At 40.7% G+C, this 25,258-nt stretch overlaps 1 protein-coding gene across 1 annotated transcript in view; it reads right to left on the bottom strand.

The window, feature by feature from the left end:
• The window catches only part of FBLN5 (fibulin 5), a 52,905-nt gene extending 44,078 nt beyond the window's left edge, over nucleotides 1-8,827 (bottom strand). The window contains exons 1-4 of the mRNA XM_074868623.1: nucleotides 8,399-8,827; nucleotides 6,193-6,247; nucleotides 3,698-3,749; nucleotides 2,289-2,531 (exon numbers count right to left, since the gene is read on the bottom strand). Coding sequence (XP_074724724.1) covers nucleotides 2,289-2,531; nucleotides 3,698-3,749; nucleotides 6,193-6,247; nucleotides 8,399-8,415 — 367 coding nt within the window. The 5' untranslated portion in view covers nucleotides 8,416-8,827. The remainder of the gene's footprint in view (nucleotides 1-2,288; nucleotides 2,532-3,697; nucleotides 3,750-6,192; nucleotides 6,248-8,398) is intronic.
• Between the last annotated feature and the right edge of the window lie 16,431 nt (nucleotides 8,828-25,258).

A 25,258-nucleotide genomic window follows, 5' to 3' on the forward strand; every position in this document is an offset into this window, starting at 1 on the left:
AAAAGTAAATACTGCATCAGAACAGTGAATGTGTCCAGAGGATTTCACTAAATGAAAAATGAAATCTAACCCCAGCAGAGACCCCTTCGCTCTGACACGTCTTGTTTTCTTTAAGTTTTATTTTTCTTCCTTTAACACAAATATGATTCAAACCTGATGCAGACTTTCAAAAACTGTTCACAGCTAACTGTGCCACTCAAATGGCAGTCTGTCCTTTCCCATCTATTCTTGTTAATGTCTCTATTCACCAAACTTTCTCTCACATTTAAATTCCCCTATTTGAAAGTTAGACAGAAGTGAACAGCCCTGACTGAAGAAAGCATTAGTCCTCACATTTCTGCCAGCATGGATAGGAACATATATGCCCTTTGCAGGCTAGAAGGGTCACTGTAAAAGTTTCCAAATCCACCTGTTTTGATTAGTATGGTTCGCATGCAGCAGGCCAGACACAGTAAAATACAGGAGTTTCATTTCCCCTTTGATTTCAGCACTTCTTTTCCACTAACCACCCCATTTCCTGATTCATCTACATCAAAGTTAGCAAAATGAAAACATTCCTGGAAACCTACAAATTAGTCGATAACTGAGGTTGATCAATTTGTTACGATGAGAAGGACTAGTTGCAATTTTCAAAGGACTGGATAGTATTATTTTTACAGCAAACTCATCAGTTATCCCAGGATTCCAGACCTCCTCATTAAAAAAGCAGGGTTTTTAATGTTTCAGTAGGTAATGCTATTAGCACTGGTTAGAAAATACGTTTTTCCCGCCTTGGAACATAATGAGGGCAATGATTCAAACACAGAAAAATGTGCCTCAAAGTAGCTGAATTTACATCTAGACTCTCATAGCTCCTGTGAAGCATCATGGTCTCCTCACTAGGGAAGGAATCAAAGTACATCATCTGAAACCAAGACCTGCCAGAAATTTCAGACAATAGGGCAGAATCAACCCAAAAGACATGTCAGTTTTAGCTCTTGCGTTGTTCTGCAGCAGCATTCAAAAAAGAAATGTTCCGAGTTAAGTGCAGCTCCTTAGTCTAAAGACAGGCAAAATTCTCTATGGAAAGCTTGTATCTTCTGTGATTTGGGCTTTTTTCTTGTCAAAGACGAGTCTTATTTCAAAAAAGATTTTGATAAAAATCTTCAGACAATTAGCTACATGTAATAACGGATAAAAACCTCACTTTATCATTAGGATAACTGAGACACAGAAATAAGTAGTGGTTATAGATTAACTTTGTGGTAGACTTGTAGGCTACATCTCCAGCATTTACCCTGAACCGCCACCAGTGATCAGTTTGATACTGATCTTTTGATTCCAAGTTTGGCATCAAAATAAATATTTTGGGCAGTGGAATTTACTTTCATTTGATTCAGAAATTTTCTCTCAATTCCTTCATAACATGACATTATAAAAAGCAAGCAAACCAAAGGAATATAATCTAAATCTCCCTTAAATCTGAGTAACACGGGAACAGCTTATATCTAAGTTAAGCAGGCTATAAAAGTGGAATCTGAATCTAGCAAAAGATGCAAAAGTAGAAAAACTACCAACACAAGAAATTTTTCATAGTGTCACTTGTTTTTTGTTTTGGGGATTGGAAAATATCAATGTGCTAAGACAACGTCAGCGCTCTGCTGGGGCAGTGATTCTTTCCCCACTTGTTTGCGCATTGCATCGAACGAGGGAGTTCCAGACTCAGCTGAAGTCATTAAAGCAATGGTAGTGCTAACCAGTTGTGTTCCACCCTCTAGATAAGAAACATATGTGCTCCAAAGGGCTCACAGTCTAAGTGAAGAACACAAAGTGTGGGAGGAAACAACTCTTATTTATACCATTTACAGGAGGAAGACTGAGGTCCAGAAATTTGAACAAGGTCACATGTGGCCAAGAAACGAAACAAGGTTTCCTCAGTCCCCATCTAACACTTCAAATGGAGGGCCATTGTCTCTCTCTAGGACATAATCATAAGCATAAAAGGCATGGCTTTGATGTGCTGACAAATCATCTGCCATCAGATGGTTGTTTATCTCATAAGAACATTACTTTTCTCATAAAAGTGGGTTTCCTGATTAAATAATAGGACTAAATCATACTGTAGCTTGCATTGAATAATGACTATATGAAACATAGCTCCCATCCTTTAAAACAAATGTAGCTGAATTTCAAAATACTGGGCTTGAGTGATTCAATAACAAAAGGACAATTGCAGAACAATTGTTTCAGCAATGTCAGAGAAGCTTTCATATAAATAAAAATACAGAATAAAGATTTCTACTACTTACCAGCACACTGATTGTTTTCATCCAACTGGTAACCAAATCGACACATCAGAGGTCTTGTAACAGTAGGGTAGTTAGGGACAGGGCCTGGTGCTGGGGGCGGTGGATAAATATTTGAGTAAGGATTCAGATATGGTGATCGATACACTGGGTTTGTTCGGGGTACGCATAAATAGCCACCATTCTGGTTGACACACACCATATCTCCTCTGCAGGCCTCAGGAATAGTCCGACATTCATCAATATCTGGAAAGAAATTGCAAAAGTTAAATGAGTGATTGCTTCTTAATGGGACCCATCCAAAAAATAGTTAACATATTTTTCTCAAGACTTTGCTAAGAAATTTGATGCTCTCTTTTTGAATGTAAAAATTAACCCTTCCTTGTAGAGCCTCACTTTGAAGTTACCATACTAAAACAGGAAACAGCCCATATATTCAATATATCCTCTGCTCTACTTGTTTTACTTCACTATTAGAGGGTAGAGAGAGTGGGGAAAGCCTGCTTTGTTATTCCATAAATGTTCGGTTTAAACACTGATTTACACATGGCTACAGCACGCTACCGCCTGTTCCTGCTAGAGGGTCTGTCCAAACCACAACATGAAGATCGGGATTTCAAACACTGGTGGTTTGGTTTGCCCAGCTGTGAAACTTGGATTCTGATTTGGAACTCCCAAGCTTCCTCCCACAGAAAAAGTTAGGGATGTTCAGATCTGGGGACACAGTTCAGGCCTCTTTCTTGCTTTGATTGAGATTGTTGCTGAATTAAATTCAGAAAGATACAAATGGTTTAGTGAAACTAAGCATTCGCCTGGTTCCTGAGGCACAGAAGCAGTAGGCTGCTATGACAGGGCAAGCAATCTGTTGCTGGTTTTTCTCTTATAATTTGAGTGACTTTAACTCATGCAGAAGATGCTGCCCTGGAGACTGAATGCCATTGATAAAAAGATGCTATAGGGCAAAGTGCTTGTTTCCCTACATTGCCTCAACAATTTACCTGGAGTTTCAACGCTGAGCAGTGGTAGACTTTATCTGAGCCTCCAGGTGGAGGCTGCCAACAAAGACAGTAAATACTGAGTTTGGAGGAGAAAGAGAAGGAGGGTGAACAACCCTTGTTATTTGGCAACTAGACTGAGCTCCCATCAAAACGCATCATTTGCTATTTGAGAAGCACTGACAGCCAGTTAGTTTCTCAACAGTGTCAAAGACTGGTATATACTTGTGCTATGTAAACACACACACACATATTTTTATATAATTTTTTTTGTATATACATATACACAAACACACATATTTGTCACACAGCAAGAACTTTTCAGCTAAAACATACTAACAGCAGCACAATGTTAACTTAATAAAGTCAGGATTTCTGAACCGCAATTTAAAGGTATTGATTTAATTAAAGTCCTACCTAAGCACTGCCCAGAGGCACGGTCCAGGTCAAACCCATTAGTGCATTGTTGCTAAAATGAGAAAACAAAGGACAGTCAGTGACTGTGAAATGAGAGGGTTGCAGAGTCAAATGCTCATCTGGATTATTATGCTCAGTACAATTGTTCAGCACTATAGAGTACATCAAAATAAAGTCACTTCCCCAAGGGACAGTCAGCAAGGCATGAACCTGAGGCCTCAGCACATATGCCAGCTGCTTAACTCAGAAGGTAGGTAGTTCCTTCAGGTGGTGATAGTGTCAGGCTGTTCCTCTCCCCAGGATAACCAACGCATAATACATGATGGGCTCCACACCAGTACTTAACACAGAAGTTACATTCTTCTGTTTTGGGGTCTTGCTTTTGCCAGAACAGGGAGGTTCAGTTAAAAGATACTAGCTAACCTCTCTAACAGGCTCTAACATGCCAGAGATAGACCATTCAGTACATACACCTCAACATGTTAGCCATCTGACTGAACTGAAGCCACAGTTAAAACATAAAAAGCTTAATAAAAGTAAGTCTTTTTGTTTACACCAAACCTTTTGCTTTTTAGAGGATAGATCTTTAGATGACATGTGTTCCAGGTGTACAAGGTTACTGGAAGCCTTGTTCCTTCCTATCCTGTGGTGCTGGTCTTTATCAGGGCTGCAACCTTGAGTCTTCAGCACCTCATCAGTGACCCTGAGCATTTCTAAACCAGTGAGAGTCCTGGTGAGGATTGTGACAAAGCCCATTGAAAGGATTCCCTGCTCTCCCTGGTTTTTGACTGGGCCTCCAGCTATTTAGCAACAGGACAAGCAGTTGACACAGGCACAGAATCCTACCAGTAAATAGGTTATACTAAGGAAAGTAAGCAAGAGATATCCAGAAAACAGGAACCACTGAAGTAACCAGAGGGCAGAGGGATAGAGTGTGTTCAAGATTCTTCCTCTTTTTTTTGTTGCTAGATGATAGCGACACCTATCTTTGGACTTCGTGGAAGAGTAAAGTACTTGGTTCACGTTTGGAAAAGTACTAAGTTGTAGATGGGAGACAAGGGGTTAGAGGGGTAAGTCAGTAGAAGTGGGCCATTGCAGGAACAAGGAGGGGACATGAACTGAAATACATGGCACTGTTTGGACTGCACCTGCCACTGGCACATACGAATACACAAAATCACTGCTAGAAGTGTCAAACAAGTATGAAGGAATTCTGCCTTCATTTATTTTGATGTTCTGAGGTGTTTTGGTATCATGTTGTGGAAAACCAAGATATTCTGATGAGAGAGTATATAATCAACCTCATGTTTTAAAGAATGTACATACTCTACCTTTTGTTCTCATTTCTGTGCTCTGGCATATACACTATACCTAGTTATCAGGAAAAGTTAAGATTGTTTTTAACAAAATTATTTTCTTTTGGATGATAAATGATGATTCAGAAGCACTAAAACTACTGTAGAACTGGTTTCAACAACTTTCTAGAACTTTAGACTAGAAAAGATTCCAATATTGTTGAAATGACCAGTTTCAATATCTTCAGAAAGAATTCATTGCTATCATTTTGGTTTCAAGTTGCTTTTTGCTTAGACTTCAAAAATCAATTTATGGTACAAGATGTTTTTATGAAAATTGCAATGGAAACAATATTTTTTAAATTATAAAAGCAAACCCTTAAAGATATCTCAAAAATTCTCCAGGGGCATGAAAAGCATTTCACATACAGATCCAATGTTGACAAAAGTATCAATAAGCATGCAATGTGCAGGAAATTTTCAATGTAATAGAAAAAAAAAACAACTACATTTCAGAGACTTTTGGCAAAGGTATTTAGAAACACAGCTCTGGACACTGAGTATATCTGGATTATCAACTAGGAATCCAAATTTAACATGCCTTTGGGAACTGTTTTTTCTAATTTAAAGTCCACATGGAACCCAAGAACACAAAGAACTAATGCTTCTGCTATTTCAAGAACTGGACTGCTTTACTTCCATCCACCCTCAAAAGCCCTGCCTCTTGAACAAAAATTATTTTGGGCATAAATTAAAATGAAAACTAGGATACAGTCATTCAGGATCACAGTCCAAAATTAAACGAAGACAAGATCCTGCTTATTTATATGAGTAAGTTTTCCAAGCGTGGATGTTCCCCACCATAGAACTGAGCCATCCCTGCTCTTGTCGGATGGCTTTTCTTATTTCCTTTTCCAAAAGTGTTCAGTTCAAGGCAGAATCAGGTTTTCAGTGAGGTCCAGGTTTCTACAGGGATATTTTGCTGAGCTGGCAAGGATGAGACAATAAGCTCAGTCCACGTTCAACTCCAGAATCCTGCTGGCTCCAAGTTCTCCCCTCTAAACCCTTAGACCACACAGCTTCCTTTTCATGTAAACCCCAGACCACAGAGCTTCCGATTCACCTGCTAGCCGGTTAAGTCTCATGCCATATAGCGCCTCAGTACAAAACAGTACATAGATCTCTGCGTGCACCTCTCACCTGTGCTTTTCCAGGGCTTGAAAGGCAGATGACCAGTGTGAAAGCAGTCAGTATCCTGTAATGTGCATAGAAAATAGGCTGAAAACCTTCTGATATCCAGGCTCATTATATAGAATTAAATACACATGGACACATTAATTTCTAGTGACACTTCAGTGTATTTCACAGAGTTTTGCTAACACAAATTTGGCTTCCGGAAAAGGAGTAATACAACTGTGGGCCAGATTTAGATCTCAGAGTCACTAATTTTACTATGATTTTATGCAACTGGGATCAGAATCGGACTGTACATGTCTATTAACTAATTTATTTTTATGACACCCCATGGAGCAGCTATTTAATGAACAAATGTGTAATATTCAATAAAACATTTTTGTCCCTCTCTGACAACTTTCTTTTGAGAATATAAAAATTTTCCTTGCACATTATGCACATTTTACAGATGGGTAAACCAGAGCACAGGCCCTGCCTAAGCTCACAGTGCAACGCATTGTCAAGGCTGCAGACATGTCATGCAGGAGGTCCTGAATTCAAGCCAGTTGCTCCAACCGCTAAACCGCATTTCATCCCCAGGAGACTATATTTGAGATTAATCCATTTTCTTAGGGCCAGATTCTGTCCCTTTACTCAATCCTGACTAATACATTGCTCTGCAAGTAGACACACTGTGCCAGGTCATCAGCTACTAGAAGTTGCTATCTTCAGTGGAGTCTTCCCCAGTTATATCATCTTAGCATCTGGTGGGACCTACTGCATCTCTTCACTGCAACTGAAAGAGGATCCTTTGCTAACAGAGCTCTATGGCTGGTTTTGGAACTCCTTATCTGGAGCATAAAAATTCTGGTCAACTAAGTGCCCACCCTCAAGTATCTACTAACAGACAGAAAACCAGGAAAGAACAGTATGAAATTTTTTTTTCTATGTACCATGGATTTCAGTGTTTTGCCACTGCCTTATATAAAACTTCTTCTCAATACAATTAGACCCATATCTTGCTTATCTTGGATCCTAGTTCTGAATGGCAATTGTATACAATACGTTCCCACAAAACCAGTACAGGAAGCAAGGGATATTTTAGGTAGCCTTAGTTCTGCTACCCCAGCAAGCTGCCAACTTTCTCTCTTAGAGCTGTCTCTGATTTCCAGTGCGAACTGAGCTGCTGAACAAGACCTACAAATGCATCAGACAAAACCACACAGAAACAGTGACCAATACATTTGAGCAAACTTGTTTTAAATGAGGAGACAGGCACAAGCTCTGAAAAGTAAACATAAACCCTAAAATGGTCGTTCATAGTGCTGCCGAGACAGATCGTGCTTGTTGGCAACTTTTGAGTGACAAGGAAAGGCAAATTCTGCACAGACTTTTCCTTAGAGTTGGATGCAAAGCATTCAAAGTACAATGTTACCCATTTAGGCTTGTACTGCATTTATTGATTCCTCAAATCTTTTTGAAGAGATTTTTAAGCATGCACTGGTATAAAGACTACATACTCACTTTGAATATAGCAAGAACAGCACTAGAAGGAAATACAGCAGGTTATAGCTGAACGTTAACATACCTAGCAACTGGACTACGCTTTACATTATTGCAGAGCAGTGCACGCTAACAAAAATCCCCTATAAAACTGGTAGACAAAACTCATAGGTTTCTAGATATATGTTTAGTTTCCATTGTTACAAGATTATATATTCTTTTCTCTTGGTGGGGGGTTGACCTCACTGCCTCAGATGTGTTCTGCCTGCAACTACCGTCTCAATTTGCTCGTTACTTTAGATCTCAAATCCCCTCAAGAATTATTAACAGACATGCAGCATAACCTATCAACACTATATGCAGCTGGTCACAGTAGCTTACCCAGCAGGCAAAATATTTTAAACTAGTAATTAACTTCTGCAGTAGTAACTAATTGGCTTCAAATCAATCACTGTAGCCAGCTGCATCAATTGCTATAGCAATTCAGCACTGCTGCGGATGCCAGGGTTCCTAAAGCACAGAGTATAAGCATAGATCGAGAAGGAACTCCTCAGAGACAGCACAAATTTAATAACAGACAGATCCTTTTTCCCCACCTCTGATCGCTGAGATCCTGTCTCTTTGCAAATAGCTTTAGCAAGTGGATTGGCATACTCAATCACTGCCACAGATATTTTCCACAAGTAGGTTTCCCTTCAGTAAGTAAAGAAGTTTCATGCATACCACTTACCTTTTTAATCCTTGCATGTCCAAAACTGTTGGTGAAAGGTGGAAAAAACCCAGAGTCTGTGCTGATGAATAACTAGAAAGTTTTTCCAAACATTACCCTCTGCTAGCACTTCAGTTCCTCAGTCATTTGTAGTCCAAAGAATGAAATAGCAAGTAATGGAGAAGATCAGGAGCCGTCTGTACCTCCTCAGACACTGGAGAGAATACAGAGAAAGCACCTGGTTTTGCTTAGTTCTCTTCTGTAATTCAGCATTAAACCAATTGGAGGAGGAATGTTAAAAATGAACACTTCATTTTCTAAGTATGTTAAACAATGCAAATGGGGGCCTCAGCCTGGGACAGCTGGTTTAGATTACAAAGCTCACCAACTGGCTAGACTCCTCACAACAACCTCGAGGAGCCTGCCAGGATAAAACACTAACAGCTTGAAGGAAAGCCTCTCCCGCTGCAAACTTCACAGTTAAATGTGCCTCAGAGCAGAGAGCACCGTTATTGGACAGGAACCCTTATCAAGGGACTGGAGAAGGAAAGGGATTGTTTTCCTTGCTCTGAGAACAAAAAAAAAGCCAGGCTTTTTGGAGGCCCTCTAGCCAGTGTCTCAGACGATGAATATGCAACACTCACTGCTTTGTGCCAATGGCATACTGATGAAAGGTCTGACCCTCTGGGAGGTGAGTAATTTGAATTCATGAGTATCACAGCTACAGGAACTACATGACTTTGGGATTATTTAAAAACAGGAATAAACAAATTAAACATTCAAAGGAAAACAAATTGCTTGTCTACAAACACTGGCCCTTTTAAAACTGACCCCACACTTAAGGGAGCCGTTTGTGAAGTGAAATATTTCTCAAGAAAGACGTACCTTGCAGATCTCCAGTTATGATTGAAGAGGAAGGAAATGCACTTTTTCAGGTGTTTTGCAACTTTGCCACAGGCAGAGCTCTAGTAGGTCAAGCAGAACATTTATGAGATGTAAGAGGTAAGCAATCAGATGCTGCAAAGATTATGCTAGACCCAATAGACCCAAAGATGAACACTGAAATTAACTACAGACATAGACTTTAAATGACTACTTCGAATTTCTATTGAGTTTTCCATTTGAGGAAACCTTTTATTCCTAAGGAATGTGAAATGTCTGACAAGATAAAAATCTGTCATATATCTCTCTGCAACAGACTCAGAAAAAGAGAAACAGAGTTGTTGTAACAGATATTCATAAAACTGGCCTCTCCTCTAAGCATGGATAGCCAGCTTGAGATAAAAAAAATTGAGCTGTTCCAGGGTTGCTGAGCGCCCACAAGTCGTATTGGTGCCAATGGGAAGTGCAAGAGCTCTGTACCTCGCTAACTGGCTATAATTGTCCAAATTACTTTTAAAAAATGACAGTACCAGATGCTCAGTGCCATTTCTGACAGTCTGTCTCTCAGTGACTTGCTTACATCACTGGCATTGCATGGAAAATGAAACAATCTCCTAGAATTATTCAGTGTTGATACATTGCAGATAAACAAGAACCAATTAAATTATTTTAGACTTCCCAGAAGCTTAACAAGAACTTAGACAACTGTGAGTCCTGAAGAAGCTCACTGGACATGTTGTGAGAGGAAAGTTTTATCATGGGTCAGAAAACAGGCAAGTGATAGAAAGCAAAGACTGGGAAAACTTTCATTGAGGCTGTCCTGGTTTTTGGTAGCAGGGGAGGGGGCTGCAGCAGTGGCCCTGTGAGAAGTGTCTCAAAGCTCCCCTGGCTCCAAGTCAGACCCACCTTTGCACCAAGGCCGGGCTGATTAGCTGTGCCTCTTGGATAATGTATTTAAGAAGGGAAGCCCGGGAGGAGTTGGGGGAGTTGTGAGGAGAAGTTGCAAGGAGAACATTTGTGCCAACACCGAGGTGAGTGGAAGAAAGGAGAAGAAGGGGGGAGGTGCGCCAAAGCAGAGACTCCCCTGTATCCCGTGGTGAGATGGCAGGGCCACCCCCCCGCCACCCATGGGGGTCACTGGTGGAGCAGATGCCGATTTGCAGCCTGTGGGGGGCCCCACGCTGAACCAGGAGACTGCGCCTGAAGGAGGCCGGGACCCTGTGGGAAGAAGGCCCCACTGTTGTAGTTTGGTGCTGGGAGGGCTGCAACACGCGGGGGTGACCCACACACCTGTGGGAGTGACTCATGTTGGAGCTGGTTTGTGGAGGACTGTCTCCTGTGAGAGGGGACTGTGCTGGAACAGGGGAGGAATGCCAGAAATTTCCCCCCACTGAGGTGGAAGAAGCAGCAGGACTGACTGCACCCCCCATTCCCTGCTCCCTGCTCCGCTGAGGGGGAGGAGGTAGAGATAGCGGGAGAAAAGCTGAGCTGAGGAAGAAGGGAGGGATGGGGGAAAGTTTTCAAGATGTGGTAATGTTTCTCATAGTCCTACTCTGTCTGTTAAGTGATGTTGCTGTTAGTGTCTGTATTAAATTTATGTTCTTTTTTTCTTCCCCTAACGAGTCTGTCTTCTGCCTGTGCCATAATGGATAAGATCATCCCTCTCTGACCTTATCTCAATTTCCTATGCCTTTTGTTTTCTCCTTCCCAGCTCTGGGGCAGAAGAGGGGAGTGAGCAGCTGCGTGGTGCTCAGTTGTCCTCTGGCTCAAACCATGACAGTGACAAAAGGTTAACAGTGAGTATTACCATTACTCCATAAGGCCAGTGTTTCTCAATACACTCAATGATCTGGAAAGCTAACAAGTCTAAAAGTAGCAGTGCTTACTGTATGTTAGGTGTGTGAAGATCTACTGAAACTGTAAGAAACAGCTCTACAGCAAAGCAGATACTCTGAGTATCCATTCATGTAGATGCAAAGCTTGCTTCCTATACTTGTTGATACTTCACTTGCTGATCCACTGACTTTTTCTCACCATCACATGGCAGAATCATTGTACACATGCCAGAATCACTGTACAAGCGCAGCACCAGTCTGATCCCAAAGAATTGCCTCAGCCTAAAGATTTCTGATTCATCAGCCAACTGGCAGATGTGCTCCAGTGCTTGAGACAGGAGGTGAGTCCAGACCTGACCACCTAAGGGGCTTACTTAAGAAGGAACACTGTACAAATGTTTTGATTATTTCTGTCTCCATCTGACAGCTGGAGTGGATAAAAAACAGAATATAAAAAGTGTACCAAACCACAACTTGGGCTAGTTTACAGTGTGGTGACTTTTTTTTTCCTAAATAAAAGGATTTGATGTTATGGCTAAGTGGAATTTCTGCAGTACCTTTCTGTAACTACCATCAGCCACAAAATAATGAGATGCAGCCACACCCTTCTCATAACTCTCTTTGATATGAAGAGTTGCATAAAGGAAGATGTTTGTGCTACATAAACCCCCTTTTGTACACCCTATAAAGACATGGACAATTCAATATATCTTTCAACACCATGTGCTGACAACTTCACCACTTAAGATGGCGGCTAAACTTCAGGTCTAGCAGCTCTCTCATTTCAATGGTCTCAGCTATCCCCCCATGTTATAAAATCGACTACTTTATTTAGATTACCTTGACATGAGAAGGTTCAGAACAGTCCCCAGTATAAAATGGGGCTCTGTTAAGTAACTGAGCATGTTCTTAAAAGTTTGCTTTGTGCATAGCAAGGGTTGAAACTGTATCTCTAATTATGTTTAAGACTTGGATTTTGAAAGCTGTGTAATATATAATCATAAGGGGCACATAAACTATGTTGTGTAACCTTGACTCTATCCTCCTTGGATGAGACAACCAAATGTATGAACTGCATCATGCTCCTGCAGATAATGCACAATGCTGTGTTAACAGGGACCCTCAGCATTGGAGAGCATAGTCTAATGATTTCTGAATGCAAAGACAAAAAACTGTATATAGGTCAGGGAACTCAAGAGGAGTTAATTGCACTCAGCATTTCTGAACAAAAAAATCTGTCTCACAAAAACAAGTCCTTATCTACTAACTTTTACAACATTTCATCTCCTTTTTAAATTCTGATATTATACATACAGTTTGCCAGAACTACATCTGTCAAACACTCTTCTTAGATGTTCTTGTCATTTTTTAAAGTTCACCCTTACTGAACATTCTCAAGGACATTGTCAAACTCTGGGAGCAGAGTCAAATCTGTATGGTAGTAGGTGTGCGAGCCCAAAGTCATTCTAAGTGTCTTAGACATCTTTTACACAGCCGTTCAGACCTGAATTCACTAAAGGAATTTGCCAATAACTGACACTTTAAGGTCCTATATGTCTAAGCTTTAGATGCTTAAAACATCCATTTTGTTCCTACCAAACCTTATGGAACCAAATTTTCTACCAGCAAAACTGGTAGAGCACTTAGAGCACAACTGCTGGGCATTTACAGGAACAATTGCATTTTGATAGCACCTAAGCTCCATGAGATTCACAAGTTGGGCTTTTGCCTGACTGTGAAGATTGATCTAAGTGTTCTTGGAGACTGACAAATAAGCGAGCTTTTGATATTGTCACACACTGATATAACACATGACAGGCAGCAATTTGAAGTACATAGAAGCACATGGGAAACTTGGTCTCAGACCCTAATTATGCCTGAAAAAGAATAGGTTTTGTTTCTTCCACCTCCCAGGAAAGAATCTCAATTGCAAACTCTTGGTGTTTGGGGAGGGTTCCCTCTCCTTTTTCAAAGATGGACCACCTTACATTATCAGCTGAGGTCTGCTTCATTCAGTGTCTGAATCATAATTGCCATCTCATAACATGAATGATGCAATAACCCATTCCAGATGGCTCAGGCCAGAAGCTCAAAAGCACGATCCTATACATATTTTCCTTTCCCAGCCAAACATAACACAAGCAAGAATTAACAGTGAAAATTAACATAATATGTAATTGTAAAAACATCACTAGTGCTAGCTAAAACGTACTGGGAACGTAGAGTCTCTGAGATGTCATGTTGTGCTGATCTGCAGCTCACACTACTATTTTTAGGAAGGAGAAAATGTAACAGTTCCTGTTGTGCTGCTGCCTCTTGGGGCTCAGTCGCCTCAATATGGTATGGTTACCACCTGTGTGAGATATCCATGGAAAGAAGAACCAATACATCATCCTTTCCTTCCCTCCTGTATATGGGGATGTCACCCATCTGTCTGAAGCATGCGTTCCTTTAGGATGACAAGACTGCAGACGATATCACTGCTTCTCAAAAAGCAGTAAGCAGAGTGCCATTGTAATGTTGTAGCAGATGGTCCGAGTACCGTATGAGATGGGCCACATAATTTAAAGGGTTTGTTTTACTTTATCTAACTTTACATCTTATAGATATTACTATCTTTACAGGTCTGTGATCAATCTGATACTGGTTTCTAACAGCACAATTTCTTTCAGGAAAAAGGTTACCAGTGAAAAAACCAGGCACCACTAGATCCATTCTGAAATGTAACAACACTAAACATGGACTAGTATTTGACTCCACTTTATTGTTTTGAGAACATATTAATAATCCCATTAAATGAGGAATAGTAGAATCTAGCCCATATATACGGAAACCCAAACAGCTTAAACTTACATCCAATGAACTGCATCTGCTGTAAGACAAAACTATTTGAGGTATATCACCTTTAGTAAAGTCAAGTTTGATTTCCATGATCACCTGTTTAGCTGTAGTGTTTCCTAGGAAGGTCTAGGAAGGCTGCCTGAGGCAAAAAAGAGTAATATTCTTGGAAGATTACTTCAGTATGGTTCAGGGTTCTTTTTCACAAAAAAGGTAAGGTGAGCAAGCAAACTAAAAGCTTATTAGAACTTTCCCAGGAAAAATACAGATTCTTTTACAGCATTTTTGGTGCATGTGACAACTCTCAGCAGATCCCTTCCTATTACTATTAAACTGCAGAAGTATACAACATTCTTCTTGATTTTTCAATCTTCAAATGACTAGCATTTATGCTTTTAAAACTATTTTTCTGTAAAAAGTGTATAGAATATTATCCTGTACCTAAAGACAAAAGATGTCTTTGAGAACTCACACCTCCCCCTTGAGTTGTGAGTATCTGAGAACATGATGCCCCAGCCACTGTTAATACTTTTACTTTCTTACTGTTGAATCTCATTCTTGAGCATAGCATTGGTAACTGCATTTCACATTTTCACATCTAAACCTAGACAGATATTTTAGTTTGGTTTTGTGTATTTTGTAAGGTTGATAGGTACATAAGCCAGGCTGCGGTCTTTTCTCCTCTGCGTTTTTGTCAAATCATAGAATCATAGAATGGTTTGGGTTGGAAGGGACCTTAAAGACCATCTAGTTCCAACCCCCCTGCCATGGGCAGGGACACCTTCCACTAGACCAGGGTGCTCAAAGCCCCGTCCAACCTGGCCTGGAACACTGCCGGGGAGGGGGCAGCCACAACTCCTCTGGGCAACCTGGTCCAGTGTCTCACCATCCTCACACCTTTTTCAAGCATTTTCAAACTACCAACTAAATCTGTGATGTAATGTATTTGGAAAAGCAAAATATGAATTATACTTAACAATATGTGTTTCTTAAATTTGCATTTGGAAGTCTCAACTTTGACCTAATATATGTGAAAAACTAGGATGGCGTGGTGGAGAGAAATTTGACTCTGGACAGATGTTTAGCTCTGTTTGCTCACAGTAGAGATTTCCCTATCCTGTTCTAAAGAAATACTGTAGAATTACAATGAGAAGATTTATCGTCTCAAAGTACAGTTACATTGTGAAAAATAGCTTTGAATTACAATTGGGACTTTTTCTGTCCATCAGTCTTGCCCATATAGAATATATTAATACTTTACAAATTCACACTCTTACTATTTTGGGGTTTTTTTATTCTAACTTTTGGAAATCTGCATTGTCGGGCTAGGTTCTCTGTGTTGCATGTCTTTGGCCTGCAGACTTTCACTCACTGGTGGCTTAGGCTTTCAGTTTCACAAGCATGGATCATTTGTCTGGACATTTTTCTTGCACAAATTGGAGAAGTTCCTGTTACACGCTTTGCGTTCGCCATGGAGAACTAGGAAAAATAGCTTTCAAACAATTTTGTATTTTGTGTGTGTGTCAAAAGACAACACGACATAGAAAGAGAAGGTTTGCCTGCAGGGTTAAGGTTCTACTGCAAAAAGAATTTTACTATATTCCATTTGATTAATAAAAAAAAATAATTGAAGCGTGTAAATATTAGTGATAAAAACAAAGATTGCTTTATTTTTATCCAACGTATTCAATAAAAGTAACTGCTTTCCAAACCACATATGAGACAAAAGGTAAAGAGCGTGCTGGAAAATTTTAAATAATGGAAAATGCACTCACGTGTACATGTGAATTCTGTGTAACTGACGTACACTTCTCCTTTATATGCTAATGTAAAGTTGTAGTAAAGTGCATGCAAATGGGAACATTACTTGTTGAAATTTGACGCCTGCAAATGTGATGGACAGTGCTGTGATTCATTAAAGGCTAATCTTTGGGCAGGAGGTCACCTTATGGTCTGTTTTTAAAGATTTGTTCATGTGTTTAATCTTCTGAAGTTCAGACAAGTTGACCTACCTAGGCTAATGCTTTACATGTGCATGGCCTAATAAATGGGTATCACAGAGAATAGATTCCAAACACTGGAGGAAAAGTGAAATTTTCAAGTATGTGAAGTATGTATTCTTCACAGTGAAGAACTTCTTCCTTACATCTGATCTAAACCTAACCTCTTTCAGTTTAAAACTATTACCCCTCATCCTATCACTACATGCCCTTGTAAAATGTCCCTCCCCATCTTTTCTGTAGCCCCCTTTAGGTACTGGAAAGCTGTAATAAGGTCTCCCCAGAGCCTTTTCTTCTCCAGGCTCTCCAACTCTCTCAACCTGCCTTCATAGGATGAGGTGCTCCAGCCCCCTGATCATCTTCGTGGCCTCCTCTGGACTCACTCCAACAGGGCCACTTTCTTCTTATGCTGGGGGCTCCAGAGCTGAACACAGTACTCCAGTCAAATGCTCTAGACAGTGTGTTTGAAAATAATGCTCTTTAATCTTGTGACAAGATGTTTACTAGCCCCGTTTAATAACAAGCGTAAATCCTTTATGGCAAATTTCATCTAAGAATGACCTTCCATAAAGATGCAAAACTCTTAATACTTCTGGACGAAGACTAAAGTCTGTTTCACTATTTGAGCAAGACAACATTCAGTCTTTGCAAGTGTCTGGGATACATAAACCATTGGTCTTCAATTATGACCAGAGAGAAGTATGTACTAAAACCTCCCCTAGAAATATTCAGGACCAATCTATTTTATGTTTAAATGCCTCAAGACTGCAGTGAGTTTTGCAGTTTCTCAAGTTCTTTACTAACTTGTGCACCACACCATACACACTGGGCACATCTGGCACAACATCATCAGGCTGCACATTAGAGCAGCCAACTAGAGACAGTAGTTCACCCGTCCAAGCTAAGCTGGCAAAGTTCTCTGTTTGCTGGGGCATGTGTGCTAGTCAGCTTCACCTGTGCTTCCTCCTCTCCAGTTACATTTCCATCACATGGAATTTACATTTTGGGTGGGTTTTCTGGTGGTTTCTTTTTTCCAGATTTAGTTGAGCATCCTCCCTGCCCCCCCGTTCTTCTTTTTTTTTTTTTTAATATATTTCTTTTAGTCTGCTTAGGCAATTCACTTTGTTTTTATCCAGAATAAAAGATTGCCCTCTGTAGCATCAAGCATATTCTGCATTTTCCATTAAAACACTTCTGGTCCTGAGCAAACCCAAACAAGTCTGTGGAAATACCATCTCTCGATGGGGATGTTTAAATGTTCACAAGTATCTGCACTATTTTTGTAAGGGCACCTGCCAGAACCCTGCTGATGAATCCAGAGTAGAAAAATATTTGGCATCAGCCCTCTCTTCCAGAGCTTCCTTCTTTCCAAGTGGTGGAAAACAGTCCCTTTTTAACCATGTTTCACTCTTATAGGTGCAAATACAAGCAAAGACTTCTGGTTTCTTTTTCCAATAAAACAATCAGCAAAGATGCCTACATTTTTGGATCTTATCTTATGATTTCCAGGGGTATGTGTTAGACAAATATAGGAGTAGCAGAAAGTTTCCATGTGAGGAGAGGGATAATTTTGACTGTTTTGCACTTACTCAACTGCTTTCCTAATCCCAGAAGACATTTTAAAACATTTCTTCAATTTAAAAACTACACTTAATTTACTTATTGCCATAGCAGGGATTACACCATTTCACAGTTTACCTGTTTACTTTTGGGATTTTGTAAGTTAACCATGCTGTTTGGAAATAAATTGGCTATGAAACTGGATGATAAAAATGATGTGTGTTATTTGTTTTCAGACTCATTATTCACTGCTCTGCAGTAGCGAGGGTTGCTATAAGGAAGCAATTCAGAGCGCTATAGGTAACAGTTCCAGTGAGCAGGGGATGCTACTTCTGTTTGCTGGCTCTGCTGTATGTGCACTACAGTGCTTACAAAGTCTTGCAAAAGAATGCAGTTTACAGCAGAGATTGTTTCTTTTTTTAAAAAAAATCTGCTGGCCTTTGCTGGCCTTTGCGCTGGTTGTCACAGCAGAAGGAGCTGAGCAGTACCAGGAGTTCTCCCTGCAGAAGCAGCCTGACAGTTCCCAGGGTCTCTGGTCCATTTGGGTGCTGTGGGGGACCAGAACCTCCAGCAGCCATGTGAAAAATCAGTGGCGTGGGACCCTTCTCCCAACAGATGCACTTGTACTGCCAACAGAGCCCATAGCCGGAGCCTGATAAAGCAGTCAGTCCCCATTTTGTCCAGTGTTTCAGAGAAAAAAATCAAGAAGCTCAAGTTGTGCCAGATGAAGAAAATAAAGAAATAGAAACTCTGACAGGTTAAATGTGAAAAACAGAAAAGCAGGCCAAGAAAGTTTGAGAAACAAATCGTAAGAAGCATAAAAGCTAATAATAAATTATTTTTCAGACACACCAAGAGCAGGAAAACAGCCAAATAGTCTGCAAAGCCAACAAATGAACAAGGTACAAAAATAGTGCCTAGAAAAGATAAGATCACACTAGAAAATTAAGGGATTCTTCTTCATCTGCATGAACTTCAAGAGGTTCCTATAATGGAATTAAAAAAGAGATCATAGCTGGGAGGATCTGCCTAAAATTGAAGTGTCAGCAGAAGAGGTTGTAGAACAAATAAAGAAAATTGAGAGTAACAATTAAACAGAACTCCCTTGACATTTAGAAATTCAATGTTGTAACTGAACTAAATGTGAAGGTATGTAACAGCTGAATTATTTATCGTGTGACCACTCACAAAATTGCCTTAGTAGAAGAACAGAAGGTACCAAATAAGATACTGTATTTAACAGGTTTCTATATAGTGCTTAATAAAGTACAGAACAGTAAATCCACTATATCAGGCAAATCAATAGCACAGCACAGGAGACTTAGTGTTGACCTTTTAGGCATAGATTTTCTCGGACGTTAACAACTACATATCTCAGAAAATTAGGTCTGATCCATGGAACATGAATTTATTTTTACATTTACTGTGTTACTCCATGCAACTGAAACTGGCTCCAGCTGTCTCCTAACTGGCACCTGTAAATAAAAAGCTAAACTTGGGGATTTGGGTATAATAGTTGTCGATTGTTTCTAAGTCCAGGATTTCATCTACAGCTTTTGTAGTCACCCTTGGCAGCCCAAAAAAGGGACCATGGAGTGGGCACTGAGGCTGAGTTAGGTGTGCCAGAAGTCTTGGCAGTGGAACGTGCCATTAGGAGGTCTGCTGAGATACCTCTAGAAGACTGGGGAAGGGGGGAAGAGGGAAGGACCCAAGAAGGTAGAGTCCAACTCCTTTTTGAAGTGGAACTTCTCAACACCAAGCATCTCTTCTCCTCTGTAGTCTACTTTTAGTAGCAGTCATAGATGCATCAGTACCATGGGCAGCTGTTAGGCTCTGCGCCAAGCACAAAGTCAAGACCATGTCACTGTGACAGAGTACACATCTTCTTCCTGTGAGTTACAAGTTCAATTCAGTCTCAGTTTGGCCTCTCACCAAGGTTTTGGTTATACCTTTGTGTAGGGTTTGTGTGTGGCGGGGTTTTGGTAGTGGGGGAAGGGGCTGCAGAGGTGGGTCCTGTGAGAAGCTTCTCGAAGCTCCTCTGGCTCCAAGTCAGACCCGCCTCTGGCCAAGGAAAAGCCAATTAGCGACAGTGCCTCTGTGATAATGTGTTTAAGAAGGGGAATTTGAGAGGAGGAGGAGGAGTTGTGAGGGAAATGCCTCTGCAAACACCGAGGTCAGTGGAAGAAAGGAGAAGAGGGGGAGGTGCACCAAAACAGAGACCCCCTCTGCAGCCCATGGTGAGAGGGCAGGCTGTGCCCTTGCAGCTGATGGAGGTCACCAGTGGAGCAGATGCCCACCTGCAGCCCATGGAGGGCCCTGTGACGGAGCTAGTGACTGTGCCCGAAGAAGGCAAGGACTCTGAGGGAAGCCTGTGCTGGAGCAGTCTATTGCTTGGAGGACTGCAGCCTGAAGAAGGTACCCATGCTGGAGCAGTTCATGAAGAGCTGCAGTCCGTGGGAAGGACCCACACTGGAGCAGTTCATGGAAGACTGTTTCCCATGGGAGGGACTCCACACTGGAGCAGGGGAAGAGTGTGAGGAGCCTTCCCCCTGAGGAGGAAGGAACAACAGAAACAATGTGTGACGAACTGATCACAAACCCTATTGCCTGCCCTCTGCACTGCTGGGAAGGAGGAGGTAGAGAAATCAGGAGCAAAACTGAGACCAGGAAGAAGGAAGGGGTGGAGGGAAGGTGTTTTTAAGATGTGGTTGTATTTCTCAGTGTCCTACTCTGTTTGATAGGTAAATTAAGTGTTGGTGGTGATGTTGAAATTAAATTGATATTCCTTTTCTTTCCCAATGAAGTTTGTCTTTTGCCTGTGACCATAATGGGTGAGTCATCCCTCCCTGTCCTTGTGTCAATTCCCTAGCCTTTTATTTTGTCATCCCCATCCCTGATGGGAAAGGAGTGAGCCAGTGGCTGTGTGGTGCCCAGTTGTCCTCTGGGCTTAAACCACAACAACCTGTAGAACTGGAAGGTTGGCCTTTCAGGTTTTGATCAATTCGCATTTTAGTTTCTAATGGAAGTCTTTTCTGTGATGTAACTAGATTTACTGGTCACAATTGGCCAGGGCAGTGCAGGCTTCAGGTTGCCTACAGAGCATCTGACTATTAAAAGTACCAGTACAAGGAAGTTGGAGCCACTGATTGAGTTCAGGAGAAGAACATCGCAGCCAGAGGGCTGAGGACTCCCTGACTCCCCAGCCCAAGTAGGAAAGTTCTGGGCAGCACACCATTGTTGTCATTCTGGCAGTAGTCCAGTAAAGATATAGATACCATCTACAAGATCTCTGTCTGCAGGTGACACTCCGTAGGTCCTTGATCCGGAGTACTCTGCAGACAGTCTCTGATATTCAGAGTCTGAGTTTGGGTCCAGACAGATCTGGCAAGTCTAGTTATGACTCATCCGTTTTCTTTAGAACCCTGTACTCCTCAAATTTTTGTAGTTTCATAATAAGCCTCCTCTAAGTTAACTGAAAACTGTTAAACACATCTGTTCCTGTGCCTATTGTCAAAAACAAGGCAGTCTTCTGTTTGCCTTCATTTTTATTGGCATCTGCTACTTGAGCATACAGAGCAAAGTGCAGTCTAAGTATTTTCCAATTCTATTTCCAGAAAAAGTTTCAGTTTTGATGACTATTTTTCAGTGCTCCAGTCTACTATTCAAGCTACTTTCTTTACTATATTTTTAACTCCTGGTACAAATTAGTGTTGGATCCATGGTATGGCATGTAAACTGAAACATATGAAAGAACAAGAATCAACTCAATGATTTGCTGGTAGTTCTGAAAACACCCTTTTATTACAGACAAAAGTGTTGCTCAAGTACTTTAATACCTTATAGCAATGGAGAAAACTGCTGAAGGAGACAGAGAAACACTTTTACATGAAGGTTAATTTTACAACTGACTTTTCCTGTGGTTGACTCCCCCCATGACTAGCTGAATGCTGAATCTTTTATTTCCCTTCCTATATTCAGTTTTTCAGACACCTGCATCCAAAGGTTTGGGATCATTCTCATAGTCACTACCTATTCTCCTGAGAAATAACGTTTGCAGCTCTCATCTTTATACATGTTCCCATTTAGGAACTAATATTCTTATCCAACTCACCTGATTTGCTCAAATCTGCTGCTACCTCTTACTGTTACACTATTTACATCCAGTTGCCACTTTGTTGCTTAGGGTAAATATATTATTATTGATAATACTATACTTACTGTTCAGGAACCACACGGATTCAGGGTACCTAAGTTATATAAATCAGGGTACCTTTATTTAGTTGTATAAACCCAGTTGCCTCTGCCAAACTTAGTGTGGGCTTCTGTCTCTCTGGGCAGCATCAAAAGGTCACATTCTCAAAACCTCGACATGTCCTTAGCTCCCTAGTCCAATTTACAAAAGTTTAGATTTGAAGCATTGTAAGTCTTGGCTTCCTGTTCTCAGAGGGTTGACTTTAGCTGTGCTTCCTATGCTATGGAGTCCAGAGCTACCACTGGTCTGCTTTTACTAGGTCAAGATCAATCATCCAACTGTGCTCACCTGATAGAATAGCCTTCACAGAAAGCTGCAAAACGATGAACCATTTTGAGCGTTCTATGTGTTTCTTTTCTCTGACCCTTGGGACTATTAATTATTCCATCAATAAACATTAGATACAAAGTGGCTGTGCTACAGTGATAGCTAATAGTTACTATTTCATAATGACATAAAAGAAATAGTTCCTAGCTGCCTTAAATCTATAAAACCTCTTTGGTGTGCCCCAAACCTGGTCATGCTGCAATTCAATCCATCTTGAAATTCACTGGGGGGAAACACAGGCAGCACCTGATGTTGTAAATGAAAACCTTAAGAGTTAACCACACAGAAGTACTGCCAGGATTCCCCTTACCTTCGTGATACTGCTTGATATTCAAACTGTATCCAAGCAGCGCTCTGAAGGGTTAGGTTTCCTTTGCAGTAACAGAGAGAAAACATTCTAGGTTGTTGGTGCAGCAAGGGTCAGACTTGCTCACTTTGCTAACAAACACAAAAAATAGGCTTAAGTAGTTTCCCTGATACCATTGATCTGTAGTCCATCAGTGCTTGTTGAAATGTCACCTGACAGGGCTTCTAAATTCCGTTCTGTCAATCATTGACAAAAACCTCTAATAATGGTTGACCATAAGTCAAATATTATAGTATTTTTCCACTTTTCCCACAGACTTAAGCAGTTCACTAAAACAAAAGTTTAATGCAAGCATTGAAAACTAGATTGAACCATGGGAAATGAGGATTTCTGGTCTATTCCCTGTCAAACACTGTATACAATTTCTTTCATTCATTCATACAATTCCCACCTGGTACACAGGCAGAACTCTCTGCTGCTGACAAGTTCAGCAGCCACATGAGGAACAGAGACTAAACTGCAACACCGCTTTCTTGGTAGAAGAATGGCCTTCTCAAAGCCTGAGGCATATTGTTGGGGCTGTTAAAAAGCAAGTACTGAGTCTCTAGCTGTATTTCTCTGGGGATGCCCATACCACAGCCTGTCTCACACACTTCAGCATGAGCAAAGCGAAATTCTCCTTTTTTTAATATTCATTTTTATGACTATTGTGGGAAGTTGTAGGGAGACAACACTCACATTGCACACACCAAACGATATTAGTAATTTTTGGTTTTGTCAGGATACTCACAAATGGCAAAGTACATTCAGAAAGATATTTTCTAGTCTTGGTGGTGAAAAACACCTTTTTCTTCAGAAAAAATAATCACCTTCAAATTTTCTGCTATCAGACGCACATTTTAGTTACACTTCAGTAAAAGGAGTGTGGATGCTAGCAAATGCATTTCATCTTCTCATCCACTTGCAGGAAATGCACACAATCTCCTTTTTTCAGCAGACTAGGTTAAAGTAGAACTCACACAATAAGCATACAGGCCCTAAAAGACATACGTGATTGATCTACTCAAATACATGCTCTGTAGGAACATTATAGCTGGGTTTCACTGTTGTGCATTAAGGTGTCTTCAGTCAGGGAATCTGCTCCCACTTTTTGCCGGTGTTAACTCCTCTGTTGTCACTGACTCTGCATGTACTTGCCGGTTAACCACAAAAATACATAAGAGAATTTGGGAATATATTCTTCATATGTTCCTTCAGAGCAGAGGGTGTAAGTCCCAAGATAGGCTGGGTCTTGCCAAAACAAAACTGAACTTCGTTAAAACACACTATGCTAGAAGTAGATGACTGGGGACTCCTGTGCACACACAAGCTTCTTTCCTAGGTCTCTTCCAGCTGACTGAACATTAGAACCACAATCTGAGATTGTTCAGGTTTTAGGATTGTAGCAAAAAAAAAAAAAAAGTTTACACTCATTCCTACATAATTCAGAGGGTAAGATGTTTGTACTCCTAATATTTGACAGCAGATTGATGGTTAGGAGACTGATTATGTGCAGTATGATCCAAAGTCTGCCAGTCGCTTAAGAAAATGGCAAGTTGTCCCTCCCAGTATAAATCAAAACACAAGGATCTAAGGGATCCTCTCTCTATGATCTTAGATAAGGAAACAAAGCTCAGGCCACAGACATCTTTTCCTTTCTTTATCAGTTCAGGGCAAAATTCTGGCAAAAAGGAGCATTGCTGCAGAACTTTGTGCAGCTGCTACCATTGGTGATCAAAACCTGTCTGCTGGAAATGCAGTTATCTGGGCTGCTGTCAGTTTCTGGAGCTCAGCTCAATTGGCATGTAGCTGAATGGTCTTGAAGGCATAGCCTTAGCTGTGAAGTTTCCTCATTTGCGTATTCAGTGAAGTTCCTTCAAGCTTGATATGGTGAGTTTCACCTTTTTTCAAATGTGGCAAAGCTCCAAACCCTATCAACAGACACTGTGTCTTTAAAATAGGAATTATTCTTTCATCTTATGAGCATAATGAGTAGTTCTGAATTTGTCAGAGTAATCAATGTTAAATTTGAACACATGTATTAAATTTATCAGATTAATTTATTCTCCCTTCACTCAAGAACAAGGGATCATGCTACTACAGTCATGTTTTTCTTGACTGCTGTATTTTTCTAGTTCACCTAATAAATGACAACAGAAACATGGCAAGAGATGGCATCACATCTGTGACGTCCCATCCTCCCTCTTTTTTTACCTTAAGCTTTTGACTTGGTGTGAATCTGCATCTCCCTGTCAGCAATTCAAGATGTCACTCCAGTTTCAGCTGTGAACTCCACAACTACATGCAAACATTTGAAAGACATTCCTCTCTCTAGTTAGGTCATCTAATAGCATACATGCTCAGCTTCTGCAACCAGAAGAGTCATCCGAGCTGTGCTACTACAACATTCACAAGAATTTATAGTTATAGGAGGAACTCTAAATAGTGTACATTCACACTGGAAGAAAATATTGCTGTGGTAATGAGAATGAAACAGAAGAGGCAGAAGCAGACTTAAAACAAGGGCACTTTCTCTCTGGGTGTAACATTCCACATAGCTTGAACTATGAGTAGCAAAGGAGCTGCATTATCTTTCCTCAAAGGGGGAAACATTTGTGTATGGTTCCCCATGAGAACAATCCAAAAAACCCCAACCAAACCAAACCTAACCCCAGGCATAAAAGAACTCAAATAAAAATGGCTACAAATAGAGAAAAAGGGGTATTATCAGTCTGCTTAAGAGGCCTAGGAAATGTTTTTGGCGTTATCGTGGATATTCACAACATTTGTTAATTGACCATCACAGATCAAAAAAAGGTTAACCTTTTCAAAGGCAGGTTT

This window comes from Strix uralensis, chromosome 4 (assembly GCF_047716275.1).
Source record: "Strix uralensis isolate ZFMK-TIS-50842 chromosome 4, bStrUra1, whole genome shotgun sequence".
In the NCBI taxonomy this organism is placed as follows: Eukaryota; Metazoa; Chordata; class Aves; order Strigiformes; family Strigidae; genus Strix; species Strix uralensis.